The sequence below is a fragment of the Copadichromis virginalis genome, linkage group LG14, assembly GCF_057382275.1.
Source record: "Copadichromis virginalis isolate Kocher_CV1m ecotype Utaka linkage group LG14, C_Virginalis_male_GT1.1, whole genome shotgun sequence".
NCBI classification, from domain to species: domain Eukaryota; kingdom Metazoa; phylum Chordata; class Actinopteri; order Cichliformes; family Cichlidae; genus Copadichromis; species Copadichromis virginalis.
Genome location: NC_140631.1, coordinates 531093 through 553505, shown reverse-complemented (window position 1 = coordinate 553505; position 22413 = coordinate 531093). Strand labels below are relative to the sequence as shown.

General features: G+C 48.6%; 2 protein-coding genes and 1 pseudogene across 2 annotated transcripts; 1 reads left to right on the top strand and 2 right to left on the bottom strand.

Annotated features, from left to right (window-relative positions):
- The first annotated feature begins 127 nt into the window (after positions 1-127).
- Positions 128-1987, top strand: LOC146693153 (uncharacterized). Its single transcript, XM_085429721.1, has one exon. The coding sequence runs from the start codon at positions 128-130 to the stop codon at positions 1985-1987; it is 1860 nt and encodes a 619-aa protein (XP_085285847.1).
- Positions 1988-14505: 12518 nt separating this feature from the next.
- Positions 14506-20377, bottom strand: LOC146693152 (uncharacterized; annotated as a pseudogene).
- Positions 16418-22019, bottom strand: LOC146693151 (uncharacterized). The gene is made up of 3 exons (XM_085429703.1): positions 20793-22019; positions 20665-20740; positions 16418-16612 (listed from the first exon to the last, which is right to left on the bottom strand). Exons 1-3 carry the CDS (start codon positions 22010-22012, stop codon positions 16418-16420), a joined length of 1491 nt encoding a protein of 496 aa, XP_085285829.1. The 5' UTR covers positions 22013-22019.
- Positions 22020-22413: the final 394 nt, after the last annotated feature.

Below are 22413 nucleotides of genomic sequence, written 5' to 3'. Positions count from 1 at the left end.
TTTCCTTCCTTTTATATAGTGAGGCGGAGAGGAGTGGAAGAGCGCTAAGGGAAAAGAGACACACATCAGCTGGGATCGAGAGCTGTCAGTCTGTGCGTCATATTGTCTGCTGTGTAAACATCAATAAATGTGGTCCTTGGCAATACGGATCTGCGTGTGTGTGTGCTTGGGCCTGGTATACTCCACAAGTGGTGCCGAAACCCAGGAGCCTGCCGGTGTGGGGATGTCCGACCCGCAGGCTGCGCCGCCCGCCCAGCCTTTGCAGTATTTGGCGCAGATGCTGGCGGAGATGGCAAAGATGAGCCACGACCAGGCAGCGGCCCAGCGGGCCCACCTGGCTGCGCTGCAGGAGCAGACGGACCGGCAGACTCTGGTTCTGGAGCGACTGGTTGCCGCCGCTGCCCTGCCGAAGCCCCCACCACTGTCGGTGGCGGTGCCCCGGATGGGGGACGGGGACGACCCCCAGGTTTTTCTGGAGACTTTTCGTGCCACGGCGGAGGCCTGCCAGTGGCCGCAGGCGGAGTGGGCTCCGCGTTTGCTTCCTCTGTTGTCAGGGGAGGCTCGGACGGCGGCCCTGGGTCTGCCGCCGGCTTCGAGGGGCAGCTTCCAGGACATGAGCCGGGCGGTGGTGGACAGGTTGGGGCTTACCGCTGAAGATCATCGCCGGCGATTCCGGGCCTGTCGGCTGGCCGTGGCGGATCGGCCGTTTGCTTGGGCCCGGAAGCTGCATGACGCGGCCGTACACTGGCTGCAGCCGGGATCGTCAGAAGGCGAGACGCTGCTGGTGGGCAAAGTGGTGCTGGAGCAGTTCGTGGAGGGGCTGCCTGCAGAGACGGCGAGATGGGTCAGGTGCCACCGTCCCGCGAGTCTGGAGGTGGCGGTGACGTTGGCGGAGGACCACCTTGCCGCTAGAGCGGGGGAGCCCGGGGACAGCGGCCGGAGGCCGAACAGACAAGCCCTGGTGCCGGCACCGAGGCGCTGGATGCCTGTGCCAGGGCAGGCAGAGCGGACGCTGGCGTTGAGCCCCACTAATCCTTTTGCTGCGTTTGTGCCTTCCCAGGGACCGGACCTAAGCAGCGCTGCCCCTGAGCCACGGAGAGCAGCACAGACGCCGGGGCAGGAGTGCTGGAAGTGCGGACAGCCGGGACACCTGAGGAGGGACTGTCCTCTGATGAAGGTGGGGCAGGTGTTCCGCGTTGCCGGTGCCCCAGCGCCCTCTCCCGGTCCGGGAGGGACATACAGCATTCCGGTAAGGACTCGAGGGGGTATACGCCATGCTTTGGTGGACACGGGCTGCATGCAGACCCTCGTGCACCAAAGTTTGGTTCGCCCCGGGGCATTGCTGGAGGCAGAATGGGTGGAGGTGAGGTGTGTGCATGGTGATGTTCACAGGTATCCCATAGTGCCGCTGTTATTGAAGTATAAGGGTAAAACGCATAGAATAACGGCTGCGGTTAGCCCGCGCCTGTCGCATCCCCTAATTCTGGGCACGAATTGGCTGGGGTTTTGTCATCTGTTGGGACAGTACGCGGGGGTGCGGTCACGACCGCTAGTAGCATGTAGTGTCTGCGCGGCGCTCAGTGGTGACGCGGGGTCGTCCGACACTGACTCTGGGGAGGGGGAGACGGCGGGTCCTTCACAGGTAGTCCCGCCGGCTCCAGAAGTTCCCCCCACGGGTGATTTCCCACTGGAGCAGTCTCGTGACGATACCCTACGCTCAGCCTTTGACCAAGTGATTGAGATTGATGGTCACGTGGTGCGCCCTGAAGCCGTGCGGACCTACCCACGCTTCATTTTGTCGAAAGATAGGTTATACCGTGTGAGTCGTGACGCTCGCACGGAGGTGATGCACACCCAGCTGTTGGTGCCGCAGGGCCGCCGGGAAACAATTTTCCAGGCGGCTCATTATAACCCTATGGCAGGGCATATGGGATACGAAAAAACTCTGGAGCGAATAACGGCCCGATTTTATTGGCCGGGCATCTGAGCGGATGTGCGCCGCTGGTGCGCGTCCTGCCCGGACTGCCAACTTGTTAATCTGCCGGCCATACCAAAAGCGCCTTTGCGTCCGCTTCCACTCATAGAGGTCCCGTTCGAACGCATTGGCATGGACCTCATCGGGCCGTTTCACCGGAGTGCACGCGGCTACCGCTTTGTGTTAGTCCTGGTGGATTATGCAACGCGGTACCCGGAAGCAGTCCCGCTGCGCACCATCTCTGCAAAGAGTGTGGCGCAGGCACTGTTTCAGGTCATCTCCCGAGTCGGAATCCCGAAAGAGATACTGACTGACCAGGGCACGTCGTTTATGTCTCGTACACTGCGGGAACTGTACGAATTACTGGGCATTAAATCTATTCGGACCAACGTCTACCACCCTCAGACGGACGGGTTGGTGGAGCGGCTGAATAAGACCTTAAAGTCCATGATTCGTAAGTTCATTAACGAGGATGAACGCAATTGGGATCACTGGCTAGACCCTCTGTTATTCGCAGTGCGGGAGGTGCCCCAGGCCTCCACGGGATTTTCTCCCTTTGAACTGCTGTTCGGCAGGAGGCCACGCGGGGTGCTCGACCTGATTAAAGAAAGCTGGGAGGACGGTCCGAGCCCCGCCAAGAATGAGATTCAGTACGTGTTGGACCTGAGAGCTAAACTCCACACTTTGGGGAGGTTGTCACGGGAGAATTTGCTCCAGGCTCAGCAGCGTCAGCAACGCCTGTATGACAGAGGGGCTAGACTCGGGCAATTTTCACCGGGAGACAAAGTGCTTGTATTACTCCCTTCTTCCAGCTCGAAATTGCTCGCCAAGTGGCAAGGACCCTTTGTGGTCACACGGCGAGTCGGGGACGTTGACTATGAGGTCGCTCGGTCGGACAGGGGAGGGGCCACGCAGATTTATCACCTCAATCTCCTTAAAGCGTGGAGAGAGGTTGAAACCGCTTCTCTGGTAAGCCTGGTTAAGGAGAGAGATGAGTTGGGGCCGGAGGTGCCAAATTCCATCATCCCCGCCTCCCTCCCTTGTGATGACCATCTCACACAGGCCCAGAGAGCGGACGTTGTCGTGTTACAATCAGAATCAGAATCAGAATGGGTTTATTGCCAGATGTTGAGGTTTACAACATTAGGAAATTGCTGCGGTGCTTCAGTGCAAACAATAAGAATTAAAGTGCTATGTAGAAAGAAAGATATGTGCATGAGATATACATGAGATATATACATGAGAATAAGAATTATGAGTGCTACGTAGAAAGATATATACATGAGTGCAGGTGGTGATCAGTGCCAGACATGAAATGATGCAGTGACACAGCGTAGGGTCATGTGTTAGTGGCGGGGACAGTCATGTGGTTATTGTTCATGTGTCCAACAGCAGAGGGGAAGAAACTGTTCTTGTGGCGAGAGGTTCTGGTGCGAATGGACCGGAGCCTCCTGCCTGAGGGGAGCAGGTCAAACAGACTGTGTCCAGGGTGAGAAGGGTCAGCTGAGATCCGGGCTGCACGCCGCAGTGTCCTGGAGGTGTACAGGTCCTGCAGAGATGGGAGTCTGCAGCCAATCACCTTCTCAGCAGAGCGCACAACACGCTGCAGTCTCTGTTTGTCCCTGATAGTGGCTCCAGCGTACCACACGGTGATGGAGGAGGTGAGGATGGACTCGATGATTGCAGTGTAGAATTGCATCATCGTCCGTGTTGGCAGGTTGAATTTCTTCAGCTGCCTCAGGAAGTACATCCTCTGCTGGGCTTTCTTGATGACGGAGGTGATGGTGGGCTCCCACTTCAGGTCCTGGGTGATGGTGGTACCCAGGAAGCGGAATGAGTCCACAGAGGTGATGGGGGTGTCAGTCAGGATGATGGGGGGGAGTGGGGCTGTGTGCTTCCTGAAGTCCACAATAATCTCCACTGTCTTCTGGGCATTCAGCACCAGGTTGTTGTGGCTGCACCAGGACACCAGACGTTCAACCTCCCTCCTGTAGGCAGACTCATCCCCGTCAGAGATGAGCCCAATGACGGTGGTGTCATCTGCGAACTTGATTAGCTTGACAGACTGGTGGGTGGAGGTGCAGCAGTTGGTGTACAGGGAGAAGAGCAGAGGAGAAAGAACACAGCCCTGAGGGGAGCCGGTGCTGATGGTCCGGGAGTCCGAGACATTCTTCCCCAGCCTCACGTGCTGCTTCCTGTCCGTCAGGAAGTCAGTGATCCACCGGCAGATGGGATCAGGCACATTCATCTGGGAAAGCTTGCCTCGGAGATGGTCTGGAAGGATGGTGTTGAAGGCAGAGCTGAAGTCCACAAACAGGATCCTGGCGTAGGTTCCTGGGGAGTCCAGATGCTGCAGGATGAAGTGTAGGGCCATGTTGATGGCGTCGTCTACAGACCTGTTGGCTCTATATGCAAACTGCAGGGGGTCCAGGAGGGGGGCCGTGAGGGTCTTGAGATGGGAGAGAACTAGGCGCTCAAATGACTTCATGACCACAGATGTCAGAGCCACGGGTCTGTAGTCATTTAGTCCAGTGATCCTAGGTTTCTTGGGGACAGGGATTATGGTAGAGGACTTGAAGCAGGCAGGCACATGACATGCCTGCAGTGAGGAGTTGAAGATGCCAGAAAACACTGGGGCCAGCTCGTTTGCACAGTGTCTGAGGGTGGCAGGAGACACACCGTCTGGGCCGGGAGCTTTCCGAGCATTCAGATTCTTAAACTGCTTCCTCACATCTGCTTCATGAATATGAAGAGTTGTGGTCGGAGGAGGTGGTGTGAAATCCTCTTTTGTGTGGGGTGAGGAGGGGGGTGTTGTAGGTGAACAGTTTGAAGGTGGTGATGGCTCTATGGAGGGGGGAGAGGTGGGGGAATGAGTGTCCAAAGTGCCTCTATTGTTGGGGTCGTTGGAGGTGTGAAGGCTGCCTGATGGCTCGTCAAAACGACAGTAGAAGTCGTTGAGGGTGTTGGCCAAGAGCAAGTCGTCAGTGGAGTGGGGGGTTTTAGGCTTGTAGTTTGTAATATTCCTAAAACCTTTCCACACAGAGGCCGAGTCATTCTCTGAGATCTGCTGCTGCATCTTCTCAGAGTGCTGATGTTTGGCAATGTCCACTTCCTTAGTGAACTTGTACTTGGCCTCTCTGTAGCAGTCCCTGTCTCCGCTTCTGAACGCCTTACTCTTTTCCAGCCACAGCTTTTTGAGTTTAGGGGTAAACCAGGGTTTGTCATTGTTATAACTCACCCTGGTGCGTGATGGCACAATGCTGTCCTCACAGAAGTGGATATAGGAGGTGACAGTGTCCGTAAACTCGTCCAAGCTGTTAGAAGCAGCCTTCAATGTGTCCCAGTCTGTGGTCTCCAAACACGTGCGAAGCTCCTCCACAGCCTCGTTGCTCCACAGTTTTTTGGTCCTCACGACAGGTTTGGAGAGCTTCAGCCTCTGTCTGTACGCGGGGATTAGGTGGATCATGACGTGATCAGAAAGTCCGAGTGAAGCGCGCGGCACCGCGCGATAGGCCCCGCTGATCGTGCTGTAGCAGTGGTCCAATGTCCTCTCCTCTCTGGTCGGGCATTTAATATACTGCTTGTATTTCGGAAGCTCATGGCTCAGATTGGCTTTGTTAAAGTCCCCAAGAGCAATGATGAGAGAGTCCGGGTATGTCCGCTCCGTGTGGAGAATCTGCTCTGCGAGTGCGCACTGAGCTGCTTGCGCATCCGCGTCTGGCGGGATGTAAACAGCGGCCAGGATGAATGAAGCAAACTCCCGCGGAGAATAAAACGGTTTGCAGTGAATAAAAAGATATTCCAGAGAGGAAGAGCAGTGCTGAGCAATCACTGTTACATCTGTGCACCAGCCACTATTGATGTAGAAGCAGACACCTCCACCTTTGGTTTTACCGGAGAGAGCGGCCTGCCGGTCCGCGCGCAGCAGATGAAAGCCCTCCAGCTTGAGCGCGCAGTCCGGGATGTCCTCACAGAGCCACGACTCCGTAAAACATAATTACCACAACAGCATTTTGCTGACGTGTTCTCCCCCCTGCCCGGCCGGACGTCTCTCATTGAGCATCATTTTGTAACGCAGCCTGGCGTGACGGTGCGTTCACGGCCCTACAGGCTTCCTGAGCATAAACAGCAAATCGTGCAGAGGGAATTGGCTGATATGCTGAGGATGGGAGTGATAGAAGAGTCGCACAGCGCATGGTGTAGCCCCATCGTTCTGGTGGTGAAGAAGGATGGGTCTATATGGTTCTGTGTCGACTATCGCAGGGTGAATGCAGTGTCACGTTTTGATGCTTATCCCATGCCCCGGGTCGACGAGCTCCTGGATCGGCTGGGCAAGGCCCGTTTTTTCACAACCCTGGATTTAACCAAGGGCTATTGGCAGATTCCCTTGTCTGCCGAGTCCAAGGAGAAAACGGCCTTCTCCACTCCGTACGGTTTGTACCAATTCGTTACGCTTCCGTTCGGCTTGTTCGTGGCCCCTGCCACCTTCCAGCACCTCATGGACCGGGTGCTGCGCCCGCACGCTGCGTATGCTGCTGCCTACTTGGATGACGTGATCATCCACAGCAACACCTGGGCGGAGCACGTGCAGCGGGTGGCCGCGGTCCTGGAGTCCCTGAGGCAGGCGGGGCTCACGGCCAACCCGAAGAAGTGTGCGGTTGGACGGAGGGAGGTGCAGTATCTGGGGTACCACTTGGGGGGCGGGCAGGTGCGTCCACAGGTGGAGAAGACGGCAGCGATCGCATCCTGCCCGCGCCCCAAGACTAAAAAGGAGGTGAGACGGTTTCTGGGGCTGGCGGGTTACTATCGCCGGTTCGTGCCAGGGTTTGCGCAGCTGACCAGCCCCTTAACCGATCTTACCCGGAAGGGTGCTCCAGATCTGGTCCAGTGGACGGGGCCGTGCCAGACGGCGTTTGTGCAGGTGAAAAAGGCTCTCTGTGGGGAGCCGCTGCTTCACACTCCTGACTTTTCCCTCCCTTTTGTTCTGCAGACTGACGCCTCGAACAGAGGGCTGGGGGCCGTTTTGTCCCAGCAGGTGAGGGGGGCCGACCGTCCCGTTCTTCACATCAGCCGGAAGCTGGCGGAACGCGAGAGACGGTACAGCACCGTGGAGAAGGAGTGCTTGGCTATCCGGTGGGCGGTCGACTCCCTTCGCTATTACCTCCTGGGGCGCTCATTCACCCTCTGCTCGGACCACGCCCCGCTACAGTGGCTCCACCGCATGAAGGATGCCAACGCCCGGATCACCCGGTGGTATCTGGCTTTGCAGCCTTTTAAGTTCAAGGTGGTCCATAGGCCGGGGGTGCAGATGGCAGTGGCCGATTTCCTCTCTCGCTCGCGGGGGGGGGGGGGGGAGTAGGTTCGGCCAGTGGGCTTCCCGGCCTCAGTCGGGCGGTGGGGGTGTGTGGCGGAGGTGTGGTCCGGGGCGCGGCTGCAGGGGAGGAGGCGATTTTGGACTGATGGTGGTTTTCCTTCCCTTTATATAGTGAGGCGGAGAGGAGTGGAAGAGCGCTAAGGGAAAAGAGACACACATCAGCTGGGATCGAGAGCTGTCAGTCTGTGCGTCATATTGTCTGCTGTGTAAACATCAATAAATGTGGTCCTTGGCAATACGGATCTGCGTGTGTGTGTGCGCTTGGGCCTGGTATACTCCACAGTATGCAAAAGAGCTATGAGCTTAATATGTAAGATGATGCGATATGCAAAAATTATTACTGTTAAAAATTATCACTGTTAGAATAGGACAGCTGTTTAGGAGTCTGACAGCAGTGGGGAAGAAGGAGTTGTTGAGTCGAGATGTTCTGGATTTCACACTTCTAAACCTTCATCCCGAGGGCAGAAGTGTGAACAGTCCATGCTGTGGGTGTGTGGGGTCTTTGAGGATGGAGGCAGCTCTCCTCCAGAGTCTGTGATGGTAGCTGCTCTGCAGAGAGGGCAGCGGGGTCCTGATGATCTTCTCCACAGGTGTTATCACTCTCTGCAGGCGTTTGCGGTCCACAGAGGTAGTGCTGCTGTATCATGCAGTGATGCAGCTGGTCAGTGTGCTCTCCACATTGCAGCTGTAGAAGCTGCTGAGGATCTTGGCCGACATACCAAATTTCCTCAGCCTCCTCAGGAAATACAGCAGCTGCTGAGCCTTCTTGACCAGCTGTGTGGTGTTCAGTGTCCAGGTGAGGTCCTCAGAGATGTAGATGCCCAGGTACCTAAAGCTGCTCACCCTCTCCACTTCAAGCCCCTGGATAAACAGCTGCTGGTGAGGCCTCTTTTTCTTCCTCATGTCCACTATCATCTCCTTATCAGTGTTGAGGGTGAGGTTGTTGTCCTCACGCCATGACACCAGACCGGCTATCTCTCCTATAAGCCGCTTTGTCCCCTCCAGTGATGTGACCAATCACTGCAGTGTCATCCGTGAACTTCAGTATGGTGTTCTCTTTGTTGGAGGTGACACAGTTGTGGGTGAACAGGATGTAAAGGATTGGGCTGAGGATACAACCCTGTGGGACGTCAGTGTTTGTGATAATGCTGCCTGAAGTCCTGTTGCTGATCCTGGTGGACTGAGGCTTGCCAATCAAAACTGATAGCAGAGCAAGCAAATACGTCTGCCTGGAGGGCCATGATGTTGTGACCATGCAGTTAGTTCATTCAACAAGCGTCACACTTGTTAAACAAAGTACATAATATTTGATATAAAAAGGCAAACTTTGATTGCTCTGAAGTGTTGGGTTAATGCTGATTACATTAACACAAATGCAAAATTTAATTTAATATTTGTCATTCAGCTCACAAATCTATGTCCTCGTCATATAAGATAAATTAGGAAAAAAATCTGTAGTAATAATTTCCACATAATAACTAATTGTCTCCCTGTGCTCTATTTTCCCCCTTTTTTCTTCTCTTCTCATCAGCCCTAACCAGTCACACCATTCAGATCGTTGCTCCTTGATTTCACTTCCTCAAACGTTTAAATTTGCTTAGGTTATCAGTTCTACTTGCCAGAATAGGAATGGTATTGCTTTCTGTGGTCAATAATGCCTTTGACTAAAATTGTCTTCAGAAAACTGATACTGAGAAACTCAGGTGTTTGATGTTGTTTTGCAGTATTGTGAAATAAATACTGGGTACTTATTCATAGCTGTTTGGATAATGGCAAGAGGTGTGCGATAAGCAGAAATGCTCATGACTAACAATAGTCATATATTTATTTTCCGGATCTGGGTTGTGATTGCACAAAACATTTCTTATGAGATCTATCTTCCTTATGACATCCTCCATTTCTTATTGGAGTGTCCTGAGGTATTCTAAGCCAGCGGTCTCCAACCTTTTTTGTGCCACGGACCGGTTTATGCCTGACAATATTTTCACGGACCGGCCTTTAAGGTGTCGTGGATAAATACAACAAAATAAAACTAGTACCGGTACCGAAAAAAGAAGATTTATTCATAACACACGTGAAAAGACTCAGGAAAACCGAGTTAACGATAAAAACGATAACAAAATAACGCTGGAAACCGATAAAAACCCTGCAAACCATACATTTCACACCTGAGCCTCAACACTCGTGGCCCGGTACCAAACGACTCACGGACCGAGGCCCGGGGGTTGGGGACCGCTGTTCTAAGCCATCTTAGAACACCTCAGGAATACAATACCTTTGTGCGCTCACACAAAAACTGTAGAAAATTTTATATAGCTGATCACTGTACTTATTCATAAAAAGCCTGCAAATAAAGAATCTTATCATTAATGAAAACTATAGTTCTCTCCCACTATCCATAGTCTGGATATTATACATATCTATTTTCAATAGTTGCACATGAACCATGCTATATCTTATCAAAGCGTCAACAGTTGACATTCAAGGGGTACTTAGATCAAAGCATGAGCAACGGAAAACTACCTGATGATAGACGAGCACCTTGAATATTGATGTGTGATACTCCGCTTCCCATTTTATTTAATGCACAAAAACGTTTTTACAGAATTAGCATGTATGCCTCTAGCATACATTTTTTTAAAATCATAGAGCACAAATAAAGCTTACAACGGTATGAAAAAAAACACTCAGCATTTCACCTTTGTGACAGGAGCTGCTCAGCTGTGACTTTTCTGCCTTTAGTCAGATTTCTCCTTTTCACATTGATAGGAAAATTATTAAAGCTATACGACACACTTTTTGATAAGCTGAAAGGTTGAATCTCTCTCTCAATCTGTCCTCTTTTCAGGCCTTGTTGTGGCTCCTCTGCTATCTCTTATCCACAGTACAATTCAATTCATGTACTAGTACACCATGTATCTGTAAAAGTGTCACACACGCATATCTGTTCCAAGGGAAACATTAAAAGAACTGTATAAATGAAATTCATGGGATTTCCCAGGCAAGCAATTGGATAGACATTCAAAGTGTGTGCTTTTGCTTCCTTGCAAGTAAAATAAATGTGTTGGCGCTCACTACTCTGTGTGTTTCACTTTATAAGAGAATGTTTCTAACAGTTTGATCCTTCGAGCCGAATTTCAACATCAGTCCCATTAATTTTTTGCCAAAGTTGACAGACGACGATCAAGTGGGAATCTTCGACTCTTGTAAGACCTCTGTCCCTTCACTCATGAAGTTTGGTCCGTTTGGGAAGGTAAGGCCAGCTGTTTGACCCACATAGCAAAACTGGTATGGCCCAGATCTGGCCCACACAATGTGCTTACACATCTACACGTAATCTGGCCCACATACCGCAAAGAATGATGGCCCTCAGGTGGCTCAGATTATGTTTGCCAGAGGTGGTCCACTGCTGGCCCACAACACTCTTAGCTCTGGCCCCAGATGTCAGCCTGTGTGTGTGTGTGTGGGGTGGGGGGGTAAAAAAAACAACTCTTGGACACTGCTAGCATAATAGACGGGTTTTTTTGACGTGGCTCCCAAATGCAAAGCAGTACATGAAGCATTGGTTTCCAAACCAATTTTCTTCCAAGCCAAAGACTAGAAAATATGGTGAAGCATATCTTCCATTTGGCTTCACCTGCACAAGATCCAAGGTAGGTCTCCCTGCAGAATTAGTTTTCCCTGTTGGGAGCACGCGATGGGCTCTCCAAATCACGGACAAACAGTATCCCACATTCTAGATTTTTAGTGCACAAACACTTCTTGTAATGACTAACTACTCCTGATATTTTGGGGATGTTAGCTCTTTATACAGTAAAGTTATAGTGGGATACAGATAATATCAGGCTGATCCTGCCTCGATTTGTTCCCCCGGTCCAAACTATGGACAAACAGGACCCCACAGTTATATATTATGATTTTGAACCCATTTTGCACACAGACACATTTGGAAAAAAAAGGTATTGATAGCAATGTTGAATATTATTACACAGGAGAAAACAACTGCAAGTAAAATAATTACACCATGACGCCTCTGCCTTTCAAAATGGAAGGACAGTAACTCCATGTGTAGTCTATATGTAAGCATGTAAAAACTGAAGATATTAAAATTAACAGTAACAGTATTTTGTCTCTATCTGCCATTCTGCAATTCATCTCATGTAAACAATAACAAACAGTAAAAACTTAAAAACTTTAAAAAAGCCACGTACCTGTGATGTTGCTTGATGAACTCTGTATTCCTCGTCCACACGTCCTCAGTTTTGGGTGATTGGAAACGCCGTTTACGTGTGGACAAAAGGCCCAAACGCATAGAAACAGCTGTGTTTTCAAAAATGCTGTTAAAGAATAAATATATGTTCTCAGTGGTTATTTTCTGATTATATTGTTTTATGTATTTTAATAATAAAGGCCTGTATAAAAGAAGGCCAGCTTTGACCCACAAACCAAGTGCTCAGCCAGACTGAGAAACAGGAAGTTTAGTGCAGAGATGCAGAGGCATATTACAGTTTTTCTCGATTGCTAAAGCACATTTCTTGAAACTACGCCTCCTATCCTCACAACAGTAAACACAAATTCATAACATCTCACTCAATTTCCCAGACATCCTATTTCCAGGTCAAAATGAAGCTCTACACCCAAAACTATTCACTCCTGCTGAAAAACCAAACTTTGCCCTCAGACATCAAACACAAGCCCTCAAAAACACACACACTACAACAGAGTTTTGCACACTGGTACAATTAATTCAAAACAATAGTTCCAAAACAAATAGGTTGCTTATGGTTCTCCCCTTCAAAACCCTTGTCACATGATAAACACAAAAGACGCAACCAATGTATGTACAGTGGCACATTGTCATTCATGTACTATACAGTACAACACACACCAGAAACATTATCCCACCTCAGCATCTTGTCTGTGGTCTGGGTCAGGCCAGAGAATCTCATCCACATCACAGGCTATATTGGCCCCAGCCAGGCAGCGGGGGTAAAATCCTCTTGCATGCCTGATCCACCCCTGGCATGCATCTACTGATATGTCTAGGCAGGCCTCTTCCATGGCCTGAAGGAGGTGAACACGGACATAAGGTTCTCGGTCATACACTTTCCACCGCCATGCCGAAAATAACTCCTCTATCGGGTTTAGAAAGGGAGAGTATGCAGGCAGAAAGATATTAGAAAACCTTGGGTTTTTGGTAAACCAGTCACGAACCAGAGCAGCGCGATGGAAGCTGACGTTATCCCACACAACAACGTAGTGAGGCTGCTCTGGCTGTGCTGGTTCCCTGTAGTCCAGCTGGAACATATGTTGTCTTAAACCATCAAGAAAAGCAAGGAGAAGCATAGTGTTATAGGGTCCTAGTACGGCATGGCGGTGGAGTACCCCTCGTTGGCTGATGGCTGCGCACATAGTGACATTCCCCCCACGCTGACCAGGGACATTTACAATAGCCCGATGGCCAATTATGTTCCTCCCCCTTTTCCTTCTTTTGGTCAGGTTAAAACCTGCCTCATCCACAAAGATTATTTCATGGGGAACAGGCCGTCCTTCAATCTCAAAGATTCTCTGCAAAACACATAACACAGTAGAGTCAATCGGTACCCTGAACCACAGTTCAAGAGTGCTGAAATGGCAGCATAAACTGCCATGCTGTGATGGTACACAATACTTTATACAGTATCAAAACTCATACCTGAACATATTCCACACGTTGGTTTTTCACTCTGTCAGAGTTTCGTTCGAAAGGGACTCGGTATGCCTGTTTCATCCGGAATTGATTCTTTCGGAGGATGCGGTCAATTGTGGAGAGGCTGATGGCATTTATGCCTCGAAAAAGATGATCATCCTCAATCACTCTCCTTTGAATCTCTTGCAGGCGGATTACATTATTTGCAATTACCATGTTTACAAGTTCCCTCTCTTGCTCCTCCGACAAAAGCCTTAACCTGCCTCCACCAGGTGGTCGTCTCTGTGTCCTACAAAAATAGAAGCACTCATTACTGTGACTGTCACACATTCATTTTACAGGCAAATAATGGAAACATACTGAAACTCAAGACACATAAGTTCAGTTGATAGGTTTGTAGCATAAACCTATTCGCTGGAACGTTAAGGACAATCTGCTACACAGCAAAAAACAAGACTCAAGGCACCAAAGTTCTCTGGTTACTCATGCATGAGGGAGACCTGGCTGGAGCCAAGCGTCGTTCCACCACGTGTGTGTGTGTGTGTGTGTGTGTGTGTGTGGTCAAAAGGGTCATATAACATGAAAGCATCAAACATCCTTGGTCAGGAAGAGGGTAGACTAGACCCCCCCGGTAAGGAAGTCCAGCAGTTCATCTTGTCATGGTTCGGCTGTGTGGCAGGCAGGAGAGGACCCAAACGCAAACTCACAGAGACAAAAGGTAAACTCAAAAAACACAGCTTTATTGCTGGCGTGGAGTGGGACACGAAAGACAATACAAAATAAACTAAACTGGAAAAACTAAAGCACAAGGAGCCACAGGGAAAAATCACACAGCTATGATGGAGACTACGACACTGACAAAGAGAAACACAGGGCTTAAATACACAGAGGGATAACGAGGGAATGAGACACAGAAGGAGGGCACAGCTGGGAGAAATCAGGACTGGACGAGACAGAGACGCAAAACTAGAAACACTCACATGAGGCATGGACCTTCAAAGTAAAACAGGAAGTATCACACAGAGACGCGAACTAGACACAGTGGAGACAGCAACTAAGAAACAGAGACAAACCATAAGGCAGAGGTCTAAGAACCAAAATACACAGAGGGAAATACTCAGCTTTGAACACAAGAGACTAGACTAGAGGGAGTAACAAAAGACCAACCATGAGAACATAATGCACAATGCAGGGTGACAGAAAACAAGAAACTCAAACATGCAAAGACACACCATAAACAGAACAGAGGGGGCACAGAGAGACATGAAGGGCAGGGGAGACTTAACATGGGTTGAAACACAAGGGGGAACTAATAAGCAAATCAACATAGGAGGCCTAATGAGCTAAACATACTATAAACATCAAAATGAACTAAAACTCAAAACACTGGGTCCTAAGACCCAGGATCGTGACACATCTAAACAGAAAAGCACTCAGACTAGAACAGACGTAGCTACGTTAATCCTACCATAAAACAATAAGACAAGATGCGAACTTTTCCCATGCCCCCAAGATGCAGGTGTGCATTCCAGTGTGGAATACACACCAAGCCTCTGTAGCCTGTTAAAGATCACACAACTTATCACTACACAATTGATTATACACCTCTAAGCATATATGGTTAAATGTTTCCTAATACAAATGACAATAATAAAATCTAAACCCAACATCACCACCCTGTATTGTCATTTTTTAAGGCTATACGGCGTATATATATATATCTTCAGCTCTACACCACTTGTCAACATTTTCAGTGCAGGCTTCATTTCATACACACATATCAGCCTTAGTATCCATGTCACTCTGCTGCAACAGTATGTAATTGGTAAAGGTGTTAGCAATCATTTTATTCACCATCGATCTTACACATGGCAAAATGCAACCTGTAAACAAGCAAAGCAATGCCAATAATGTAAGAATGGGAGTCAAAAACCGTAAGAACATATTCCACCATGGTCCAGATGTCAACCAGGCTATCTAGCCTTGTGACGCGTCTCCTCCTGATGTGTGGTCTGCCACATATTTCTGCAGAGCAGTTAAGTTCTGCAGTGCCTCATAGATGTCTCCTCCAGTCGTATATCCATCCGGAATAAACGTACAACACGTCTCTCCAATCAGCTTACACACTCCTCCTTGTGATGCTGTTATTAAGTCTAGGGTCAGCCTGTTCTGCAGTACCATCGTTCTGATGGCCTGTTGCTCCTCCGCTAAGGCTGTTCCCAGAGTCTTAGTAAGATTAATGTGTCGCAGTAAGGCATATCGGTTGATCTCCACATGATCCCGCACCTCTGCAACTCCGATGTTTGGGATCAAACTTTGGAAGAACTTAGCTCCTCCACTCCAAATGCGGAATTCTCGCGGCACCCCAGTGTCTACTGTCACTCCAAAAGAGTTAGGTGAGGCTATATCCACCTCACGCTTCCGTCAGTTGCTAGGGTGATGTTCAACTCTGTCCATGAAGAAGACATGATCTGATAATTTCACCACGGCACACAATCCTCCCCATCCCTCAGGGAGTGATAGATAGGCTTTATGTCCACACAGGAAATACCAATCAGCCAAAACTCTTGTTCCTTTACTGCTCGGCACCGTCCTTGAACATCCTGTCCACTTCTGACTCTTTGCCTTTACTGGTATCCTGTAAGCCCGGTTGGACTTGCATTCAGTCCTCCTTAATGTCAAGTTCTCAGCGCACTTTGCATCGGTCAAGCATTTCATACACCTGCTCTCATCCTCTGGAGGGCAGTAGGTGTATATGTATCCACATAAGTGAAGCGGCAACTCCCCCACTGACAATGATCCATTGTTCATCACACACAACGGCAATTGGGCTGTATTCAGCTTGTTCAGCAATATTATGTCTGGCAATGGGTCTGACACTTGAGGCCAGGCCAATAAGTCAGTTTGTCCAGAACAATTCACGTGTAGAAGTGGCGACTTACTCCAGGTGATGTTCAGAGGTGTACTGTAATTGGCCTGGGACCAGAGGACTCTGTTGCCAGGATGAGTTGCTAAGCCCAACAGACACCAACTCCTGTCCTCTGGTATGCTGTACGGCCACAGTCCAGATGTATATGCGGATAATGGCATATGAGCACACACATAGCAGTCCGTCCTATTGTTCAAGTGAGCAGTTGTATTCATAAACTGCCACCAAAAGTTTGTAGAATAGCCATGAGGGTATTGGGTGTGGTTTCCTTGGACATACAGGGTCTCCACAGCTGACCATGATGACATCAAAGCCATTACACCCAGCAGGGTAGACAACACTTTACCAGCCATTCTGATGAGTACCCGTGGCTCAGTTGGTTTCTTCACCGGATTGAGACGAGGGGCCCTGGAGGCTTTCCCCCCCCTTTGTACCCGGTCTTCCTGCCACTTACTCCGAGCTGGCCTGGATGTGTGTCACCTTCTTGCAGTGGCTTTGGTGTATCCAGGTGGGTCGTTGTGCAATTTTCACAGCTGTCGGTGTTGTCAGCAGAGCCTGGTATGGTCCGTCCCACCGTGGCTTTGACCAGCACTTCCTCTTTATGACCTTTATCAGCACCCAGTCCCCTGGCTTCAGACGTTCTTCCTGTACAGAAACAGAATCATCTGGCAGATTATTTGCACTCATGACTTCTTTGCTTTTCAGCATTTTAATCATCCAGTCTGCTAGTGTGTTTTCTTCTTCTGCTTTATCATTATCATTACAGAACACTGGAACTCTAAATGGCCTGCCATATATTATTTCAAAAGGCGTTAGGCCATTATCAGTTGGCGTGATTCTCATATACATTTTCACTAGCTCAATGCAGTCTACCCATGTTCTGCCTGTTTCCTCCATTGTTTTCCTGAGTCTCAGCTTTACTGTGCCATTAGTCCTTTCAACCAGCCCCGCACTCTGGGGGTGATATGAGCAGTGCGTTTTCAGTGTTATCCCCAGATGTTGTGACATTTTCTCAATTACTTCATTCACAAAATGAGGACCATTGTCACTGTAAATAGTCTGGGGGATCCCATGCTCTGGGATCACATTTTTGCATATCACTTTAGCCACTGAAATAGCATCTGCTTTCTTAGTGGGGACAACTTCTACCCACTTTGAGAACGGGCACACAATCACCAGGCAGTACCTGTAGGTGTTACAGTTAGACAACTCAATGAAATCCATATGGATTACTTCAAATGGGTAGCTGGGTCTGGGAAACCTTCCTCTCCTAGGTCTGAGGTTCCCCTGAGCATTATGTTTACAACATATTAAACATGCTTTACAAAAATGTTTTGAATAAGCATTGAATCCCAGTGTGAAAAACTGCCGTTCGACTGTTGCCACCATTCCGGCTGTCGAGATGTGGCAGAGCCCATGGCTCAAAATTGCAGCAGTCCTATATAAGTTTTTAGGCAATATAGGTTTATCACAAAGATAGTAGACATCACCTCGCAGGCTTGCTCCTTTAGTGAGCCACAGCTGCTTCTCAGCTGGAGGTGAGTGTGACTGCATGTCTGCCAGCACATCATGTGTGATGGGCATAGTTTGCTCCTGTGCCGCCAGAATATGAACCCCATGTGTTCCAAGGGCTGCTTCCTTTGCAATTCTGTCTGCAAAGGCGTTGCCCAGTACAATGGGGTCAGTGCCACGTGTGTGTGCTGCACATTTGCAAACTGCAACTTTACTAGGCAGTAAGACTGCTTTCAACAGGGCCTGCAACAATGTTGCATGCTCCACAGGTTTCCCTGTTGAAGTTGTCATGCCTCGTCTTGACCACTGAGCGGCAAAGAAATGAAGTGTAGCATATGCATACTGACTGTCTGTATATATAGTCACTGCCTGCCCTTCAGCTGCCTTGCAGGCTTCTGTCAGAGCCACTATCTCAGCTGCTTGGGCAGACATGGAATGTGATAACTGCCCAGCACGGATGACCTGCACATCATCCACAACAGCAAAGCCTGTTTTAGTCTTTCCCTCTGCTGTTTTAAAACTGGAACCATCAACAAACCAAATCTTGCCCTCAGTGAGTGGTATGTCCGTTAAATCACTTCTAGGTTTACACTGTGTTTCCACATGCTCACTACACACATGTGGTGTACCCTCCTCCTCTGTGGGCAACAATGTAGAGGGATTCAAAGTAGTACACCGCTTAATAGTTATGTGTGGCTGGGAGAGCAACAGTGACATTAAAGACAAGTGTCTTGCAGGTGACAAGAATGTCATTTTAGTCTGCAGCAATAAAACATCAACCTCATGTGGGACCAGCAGGGTCAAAGGGTGAAACAAAACAATTTCACCAGAACACTTTACGGCTTCAGCGGCTGCACACACAGATCGCACACAGTGAGGTAAGGCACAAGCCACAGGATCCAGCCTCTTAGAATAATAAGCTACTGGCTTCATGCCACCTCCACATTTTTGTGCTAACATGGACGTCATAAAATGTCCTTTACAGTCAACAGTTTGAACAAAAGGCTTGTTATAATCTGGAAGTCCTAAAACTGATGCTCCTGTCAGCATCTGTTTCAGCGTGCACAAAGCTTGCTCCCCCTCAGGGGTCCAACTTAAACTTTCTGACATAGCCAAAGGCTTACTGTACATCATATCTAATAATGGCTGCGCAATTTCAGAGTAATGGGGCATCCACGATCGACAGAAATTTAGCAACCCTAGGAATTGCATCATGTGTTTCTTTGTCACTGGCCTAGGTGCTGCCAAGATAGCTGTTTTCCTCTCTGGGTGTATGCTCTTTCCTGCTGCACTAAGCAGATGTCCTAAAAATTTCACTTCTGTCTTTACCCACTGTAGCTTAGAAAGTGAGGCCTTGTTACCTGTCTCAGCTAAGTGAGTCAGCAATGCCAATGATATGTCTTTGCAGTTCTTCTCTGAATTGGATGCAATTAAAATGTCATCGACATATACCAACATCTGTGAATGTGATGGAATCACAAAATCAGACAGACAATTTGTAATATTCTGTGTGAAAATTGTAGGACTATCACAAAAACCTTGCGGCAGTCTGGTGTATGTGTATTTTTTGCCTTGATACGTGAAACCAAACCAGCCTTGTGAATTCTCATGTACTGGTATGGAAAAGAAAGCATTACTTAAATCTACCACAGTGAAATGTGTCATGTCTGGTTTAAGCTGATTTAATAAGGTGTGGGGGTCGGGGACGCATGGAGCTATACTCTCCACTGCTTGATTTACAGCTCTTAAATCTTGAATCATGCGCCACGACTGTGAATCAGCCTTTCTAACTGGGAAGATGGGTGTGTTACATGCTGCTTGTGGAGCTTCAACTAGTATCCCTGCCTTAATCATATCCTCTATTACTGGTTTAATGCCTTCTACTGCATCAGGCTTTAAGGGATATTGTTTCACTCTTGGCCTAAAAGACGTTTTGGGTTTTATAACTACCGGACTCGCTGTTGTTATTAACCCCACATCAGTCTTCCCAGTAGACCAGAGCTTCTCTGGGACCTGTTTAAGCTCCGGGTGATCTTTGACATCTACAACATATCATTCTGCTGTGTCATTCTCACTCCCCTTTAAATGTGTTTGTGGTGTAGTGTGTGTCACCCATCCCAGCTTTTTACGAAAGATGCTGTGCTGCATGTCTGTCTCCCAACCCCCTCCAGCTTGCTGCCACATTCTAACACTCTCCCCCTGTCTCACCAAAGATGCTAAGTCTGTCCACTCGGCTGTGACACTCTTTGTCAGTGAAATGTGTGGTGTTTGCCCTGTAAAGAGTTGTTGTGCAGCTTCAGAAAGGATCACACTACATCCAGCCATGGTTTCACCATCAGTATATATTGCTTTTATGGTGATTCTCTGTGGCCCTAATTTCAGCACTTTATCTGTGTAGGCCTCATCAGGCCCAGGCATGGTCTTAAATCTCAGTGTGACATGCAAATCATCTGGTGGCTGTATGTCATGGCTAGTTGTCAACATTTCCTCAGCTGCAGCTAACAGTTTACAGTTTATTTGATCAGGTCTGGAGGCCGACAGGTCAAGTGTCCAGTAATAATGCAAATCCCCACTGCCCTGATGAACCATTGTCTCAGCAGTTTCACCTTTTCCTGCAGCTATCATCCCAATGGATGTTGGAATTATTGAAATTCCAAGTTTCATCATCATATCTCTTCCCAAGAGGTTCACCGGACAAGTTGGGCACATTACAACTGAACTCTGAACTGCCTCTCCTGTGGTAGGATCTCTAATCCAGACTGGTTTAGAGATTCTATGCTGATTTAACTGACCATTTGCAGACTTCACATAAATTGTGCCATTTGAAGGGTCAACTCCTGACACATGATCTTTTAAAACAGTTTTATCTGCACCTGAATCACACAGAAATTGAACAGTTTTGCCTTGCACAGTTAACGTGTGAACTGGTTTTACTTCTTTCCCTGACAGATTTAACAATACTTCAGTCAAATCTAGAGTCTGAAACACAGGCTGTTGTAAATTCTGGCAAAGTAAGGGATCATTTGTACATGTATGTGTGTTAGCAGTGTCAACAGGTGCTAGTCATTTATTATAATAAGGGTTTCTTGGATCAGGGCGCTTATACTCTTCAGGCATGCGATCAGGACACTCCCTTGCGTGATGGCCCGTTTCCCCACATGCATAGCATCTATCATTACTTTTACCACGGTTATCCTGGGGTCGCCATGGGCCTCTACCTCTCCTATTCCTGCCTCTGTTTTGCCCTCTTCCAGCCTGTCCCTGAAACAAAATTTCACCTGCTAAAAAAGCAGCGACCTCAGCGCTTTGTGACTTCTTTTTTTTATTTTTAATGACTTCCTGTGCATGGCGGGCCCAGTTCATGCATTCAACGGACCCGTCAGTGTTATGACTAACATTTTGTTTTCTAATAAAATCAGCAATGGGTGAATGAAAGCCATTCATCAAAGCATGTTTTAACTGTTGCTGATATGGACTGGCCTTCTCTGCACTCTCTTCAAGGCCGCTATGTTCTTTGAAAACTTCCTCTAATCTTGCCCTGAACTCATGAACATCTTCTCCTTCTTTCTGAATGCATTGGGCGATTTTGTTGTAATCTACAGAAGCTTTAAAAGTATTTCTAAGACGCTCATAAACCCCATCAACTTGGCCTCTTAAATTTGCATGGCCATAGGGTAGGATAGTATTACCATCCCTCCCTGTGTAGGTGCCTCGCACCCGAGCCCAGTTATATGTGAGACACTTCTTAAAGGTGGCTTCTGTTTCCTGACCGTTTAAACGGTACGAGGAGCAGAGTTGCTTGTGTCGGGCGATAAATTCATCAACATTAGTCAACGGGTTTCCTAAATCTTTACATGCCTCTGCACATTCAGATTCAGTCCATGGCCTGTAAACACAAATAACACGGCTTCGGTCATCTTCAACACCAAAGTGGGGATTCGCAACCTCCACCATGGGAAAGGTATCATGGAAAGGGTAGACAGGCATACCAGCTGCACTCGCCCCATCACTTTTAGTTTTGGATCTAGTGTTATAAGGGCTTAAATATCGTGCTGCGGCATCCCCAAACTCCAGCAGTACTCTGTCCTCCTCCTCTCTCTCTCTCTTCTCCTGCTCCCGCTTTTCTTCCTCCTCTCTGGCCTCTCTCTCTCTCTCTAATGCTGCTCTACGCTGTTGGTCCTTTAACGTCAGCACCACTGAAGTAGACCGCACCGTCTCATCTTCAGGTTTCACAGCTAATGCCTGCAAAGCTGCTCTCTTCGCATTCACTGCCTCCTGTCTTTTCTGCGCCTGCTCCAACCACAATTTAGCGGACGCCAGTTGTAACTCCTTCTCCTGTTTCAATTTTCCTTTCGCACAAGCTGCCTTTACTGTCAACTGGTCTACTAACACTTGACATTGTCCTACAACCAATTTACCTTCAAAATCATATTTCTTGCGCCAATGTCCTAAATACTTTGCGCTACCGGGAGCGAATTTCATCATAAACTTCTCATCACCCTCTGACACACTCTTGGTTGCTTGGGAACCCATAATAACAACAACAGCTGCCGACGTCACAGACCACGTGTTCTGCTCCGCACACACTCACACAACAACAACAACGATGACAACAATAACAACGACAACAAAAACAACACAAAATAGGCCTATCGTCCAGCACAGTCTGGACCCCGCGGAACTTCTCAACGCCCCACAAAGTGGCGGAGAACTCACCTCTAGCCACACAAAGTAGCGAGGAACCTCTTGCTCCACAAAGTAGCAAGGAACCCGGGTATCGCTACACAAAGTAGCGAACTTCTCAACGCCTCACACAGTGGCGGAGACTGCACAACGACACGGTTATAGAGTCGGCCTCTTCTCAACGCCTCACACAGTGGCGGAGACTGCACAACGACACGGTTATAGAGTCGGCCTCTTTAAACTTACTTGGT

Bases quoted from the DNA above. Each gene is read 5' to 3' on its own strand.
- LOC146693151 (XM_085429703.1), bottom strand. From the start codon at position 22,012: ATGGGTTCCCAAGCAACCAAGAGTGTGTCAGAGGGTGATGAGAAGTTT. The intron at 20,741-20,792 runs GTCACAAAGCGC...ATTTTGTTTCAG, and splicing joins ATTAAAAATAAAAAAAAGAA to GGACAGGCTGGAAGAGGGCA. The intron at 16,613-20,664 runs GTAAAAGTAATG...GTTTCTGTACAG, and splicing joins GCGACCCCAGGATAACCGTG to GAAGAACGTCTGAAGCCAGG.
- LOC146693153 (XM_085429721.1), top strand. From the start codon at position 128: ATGTGGTCCTTGGCAATACGGATCTGCGTGTGTGTGTGCTTGGGCCTG.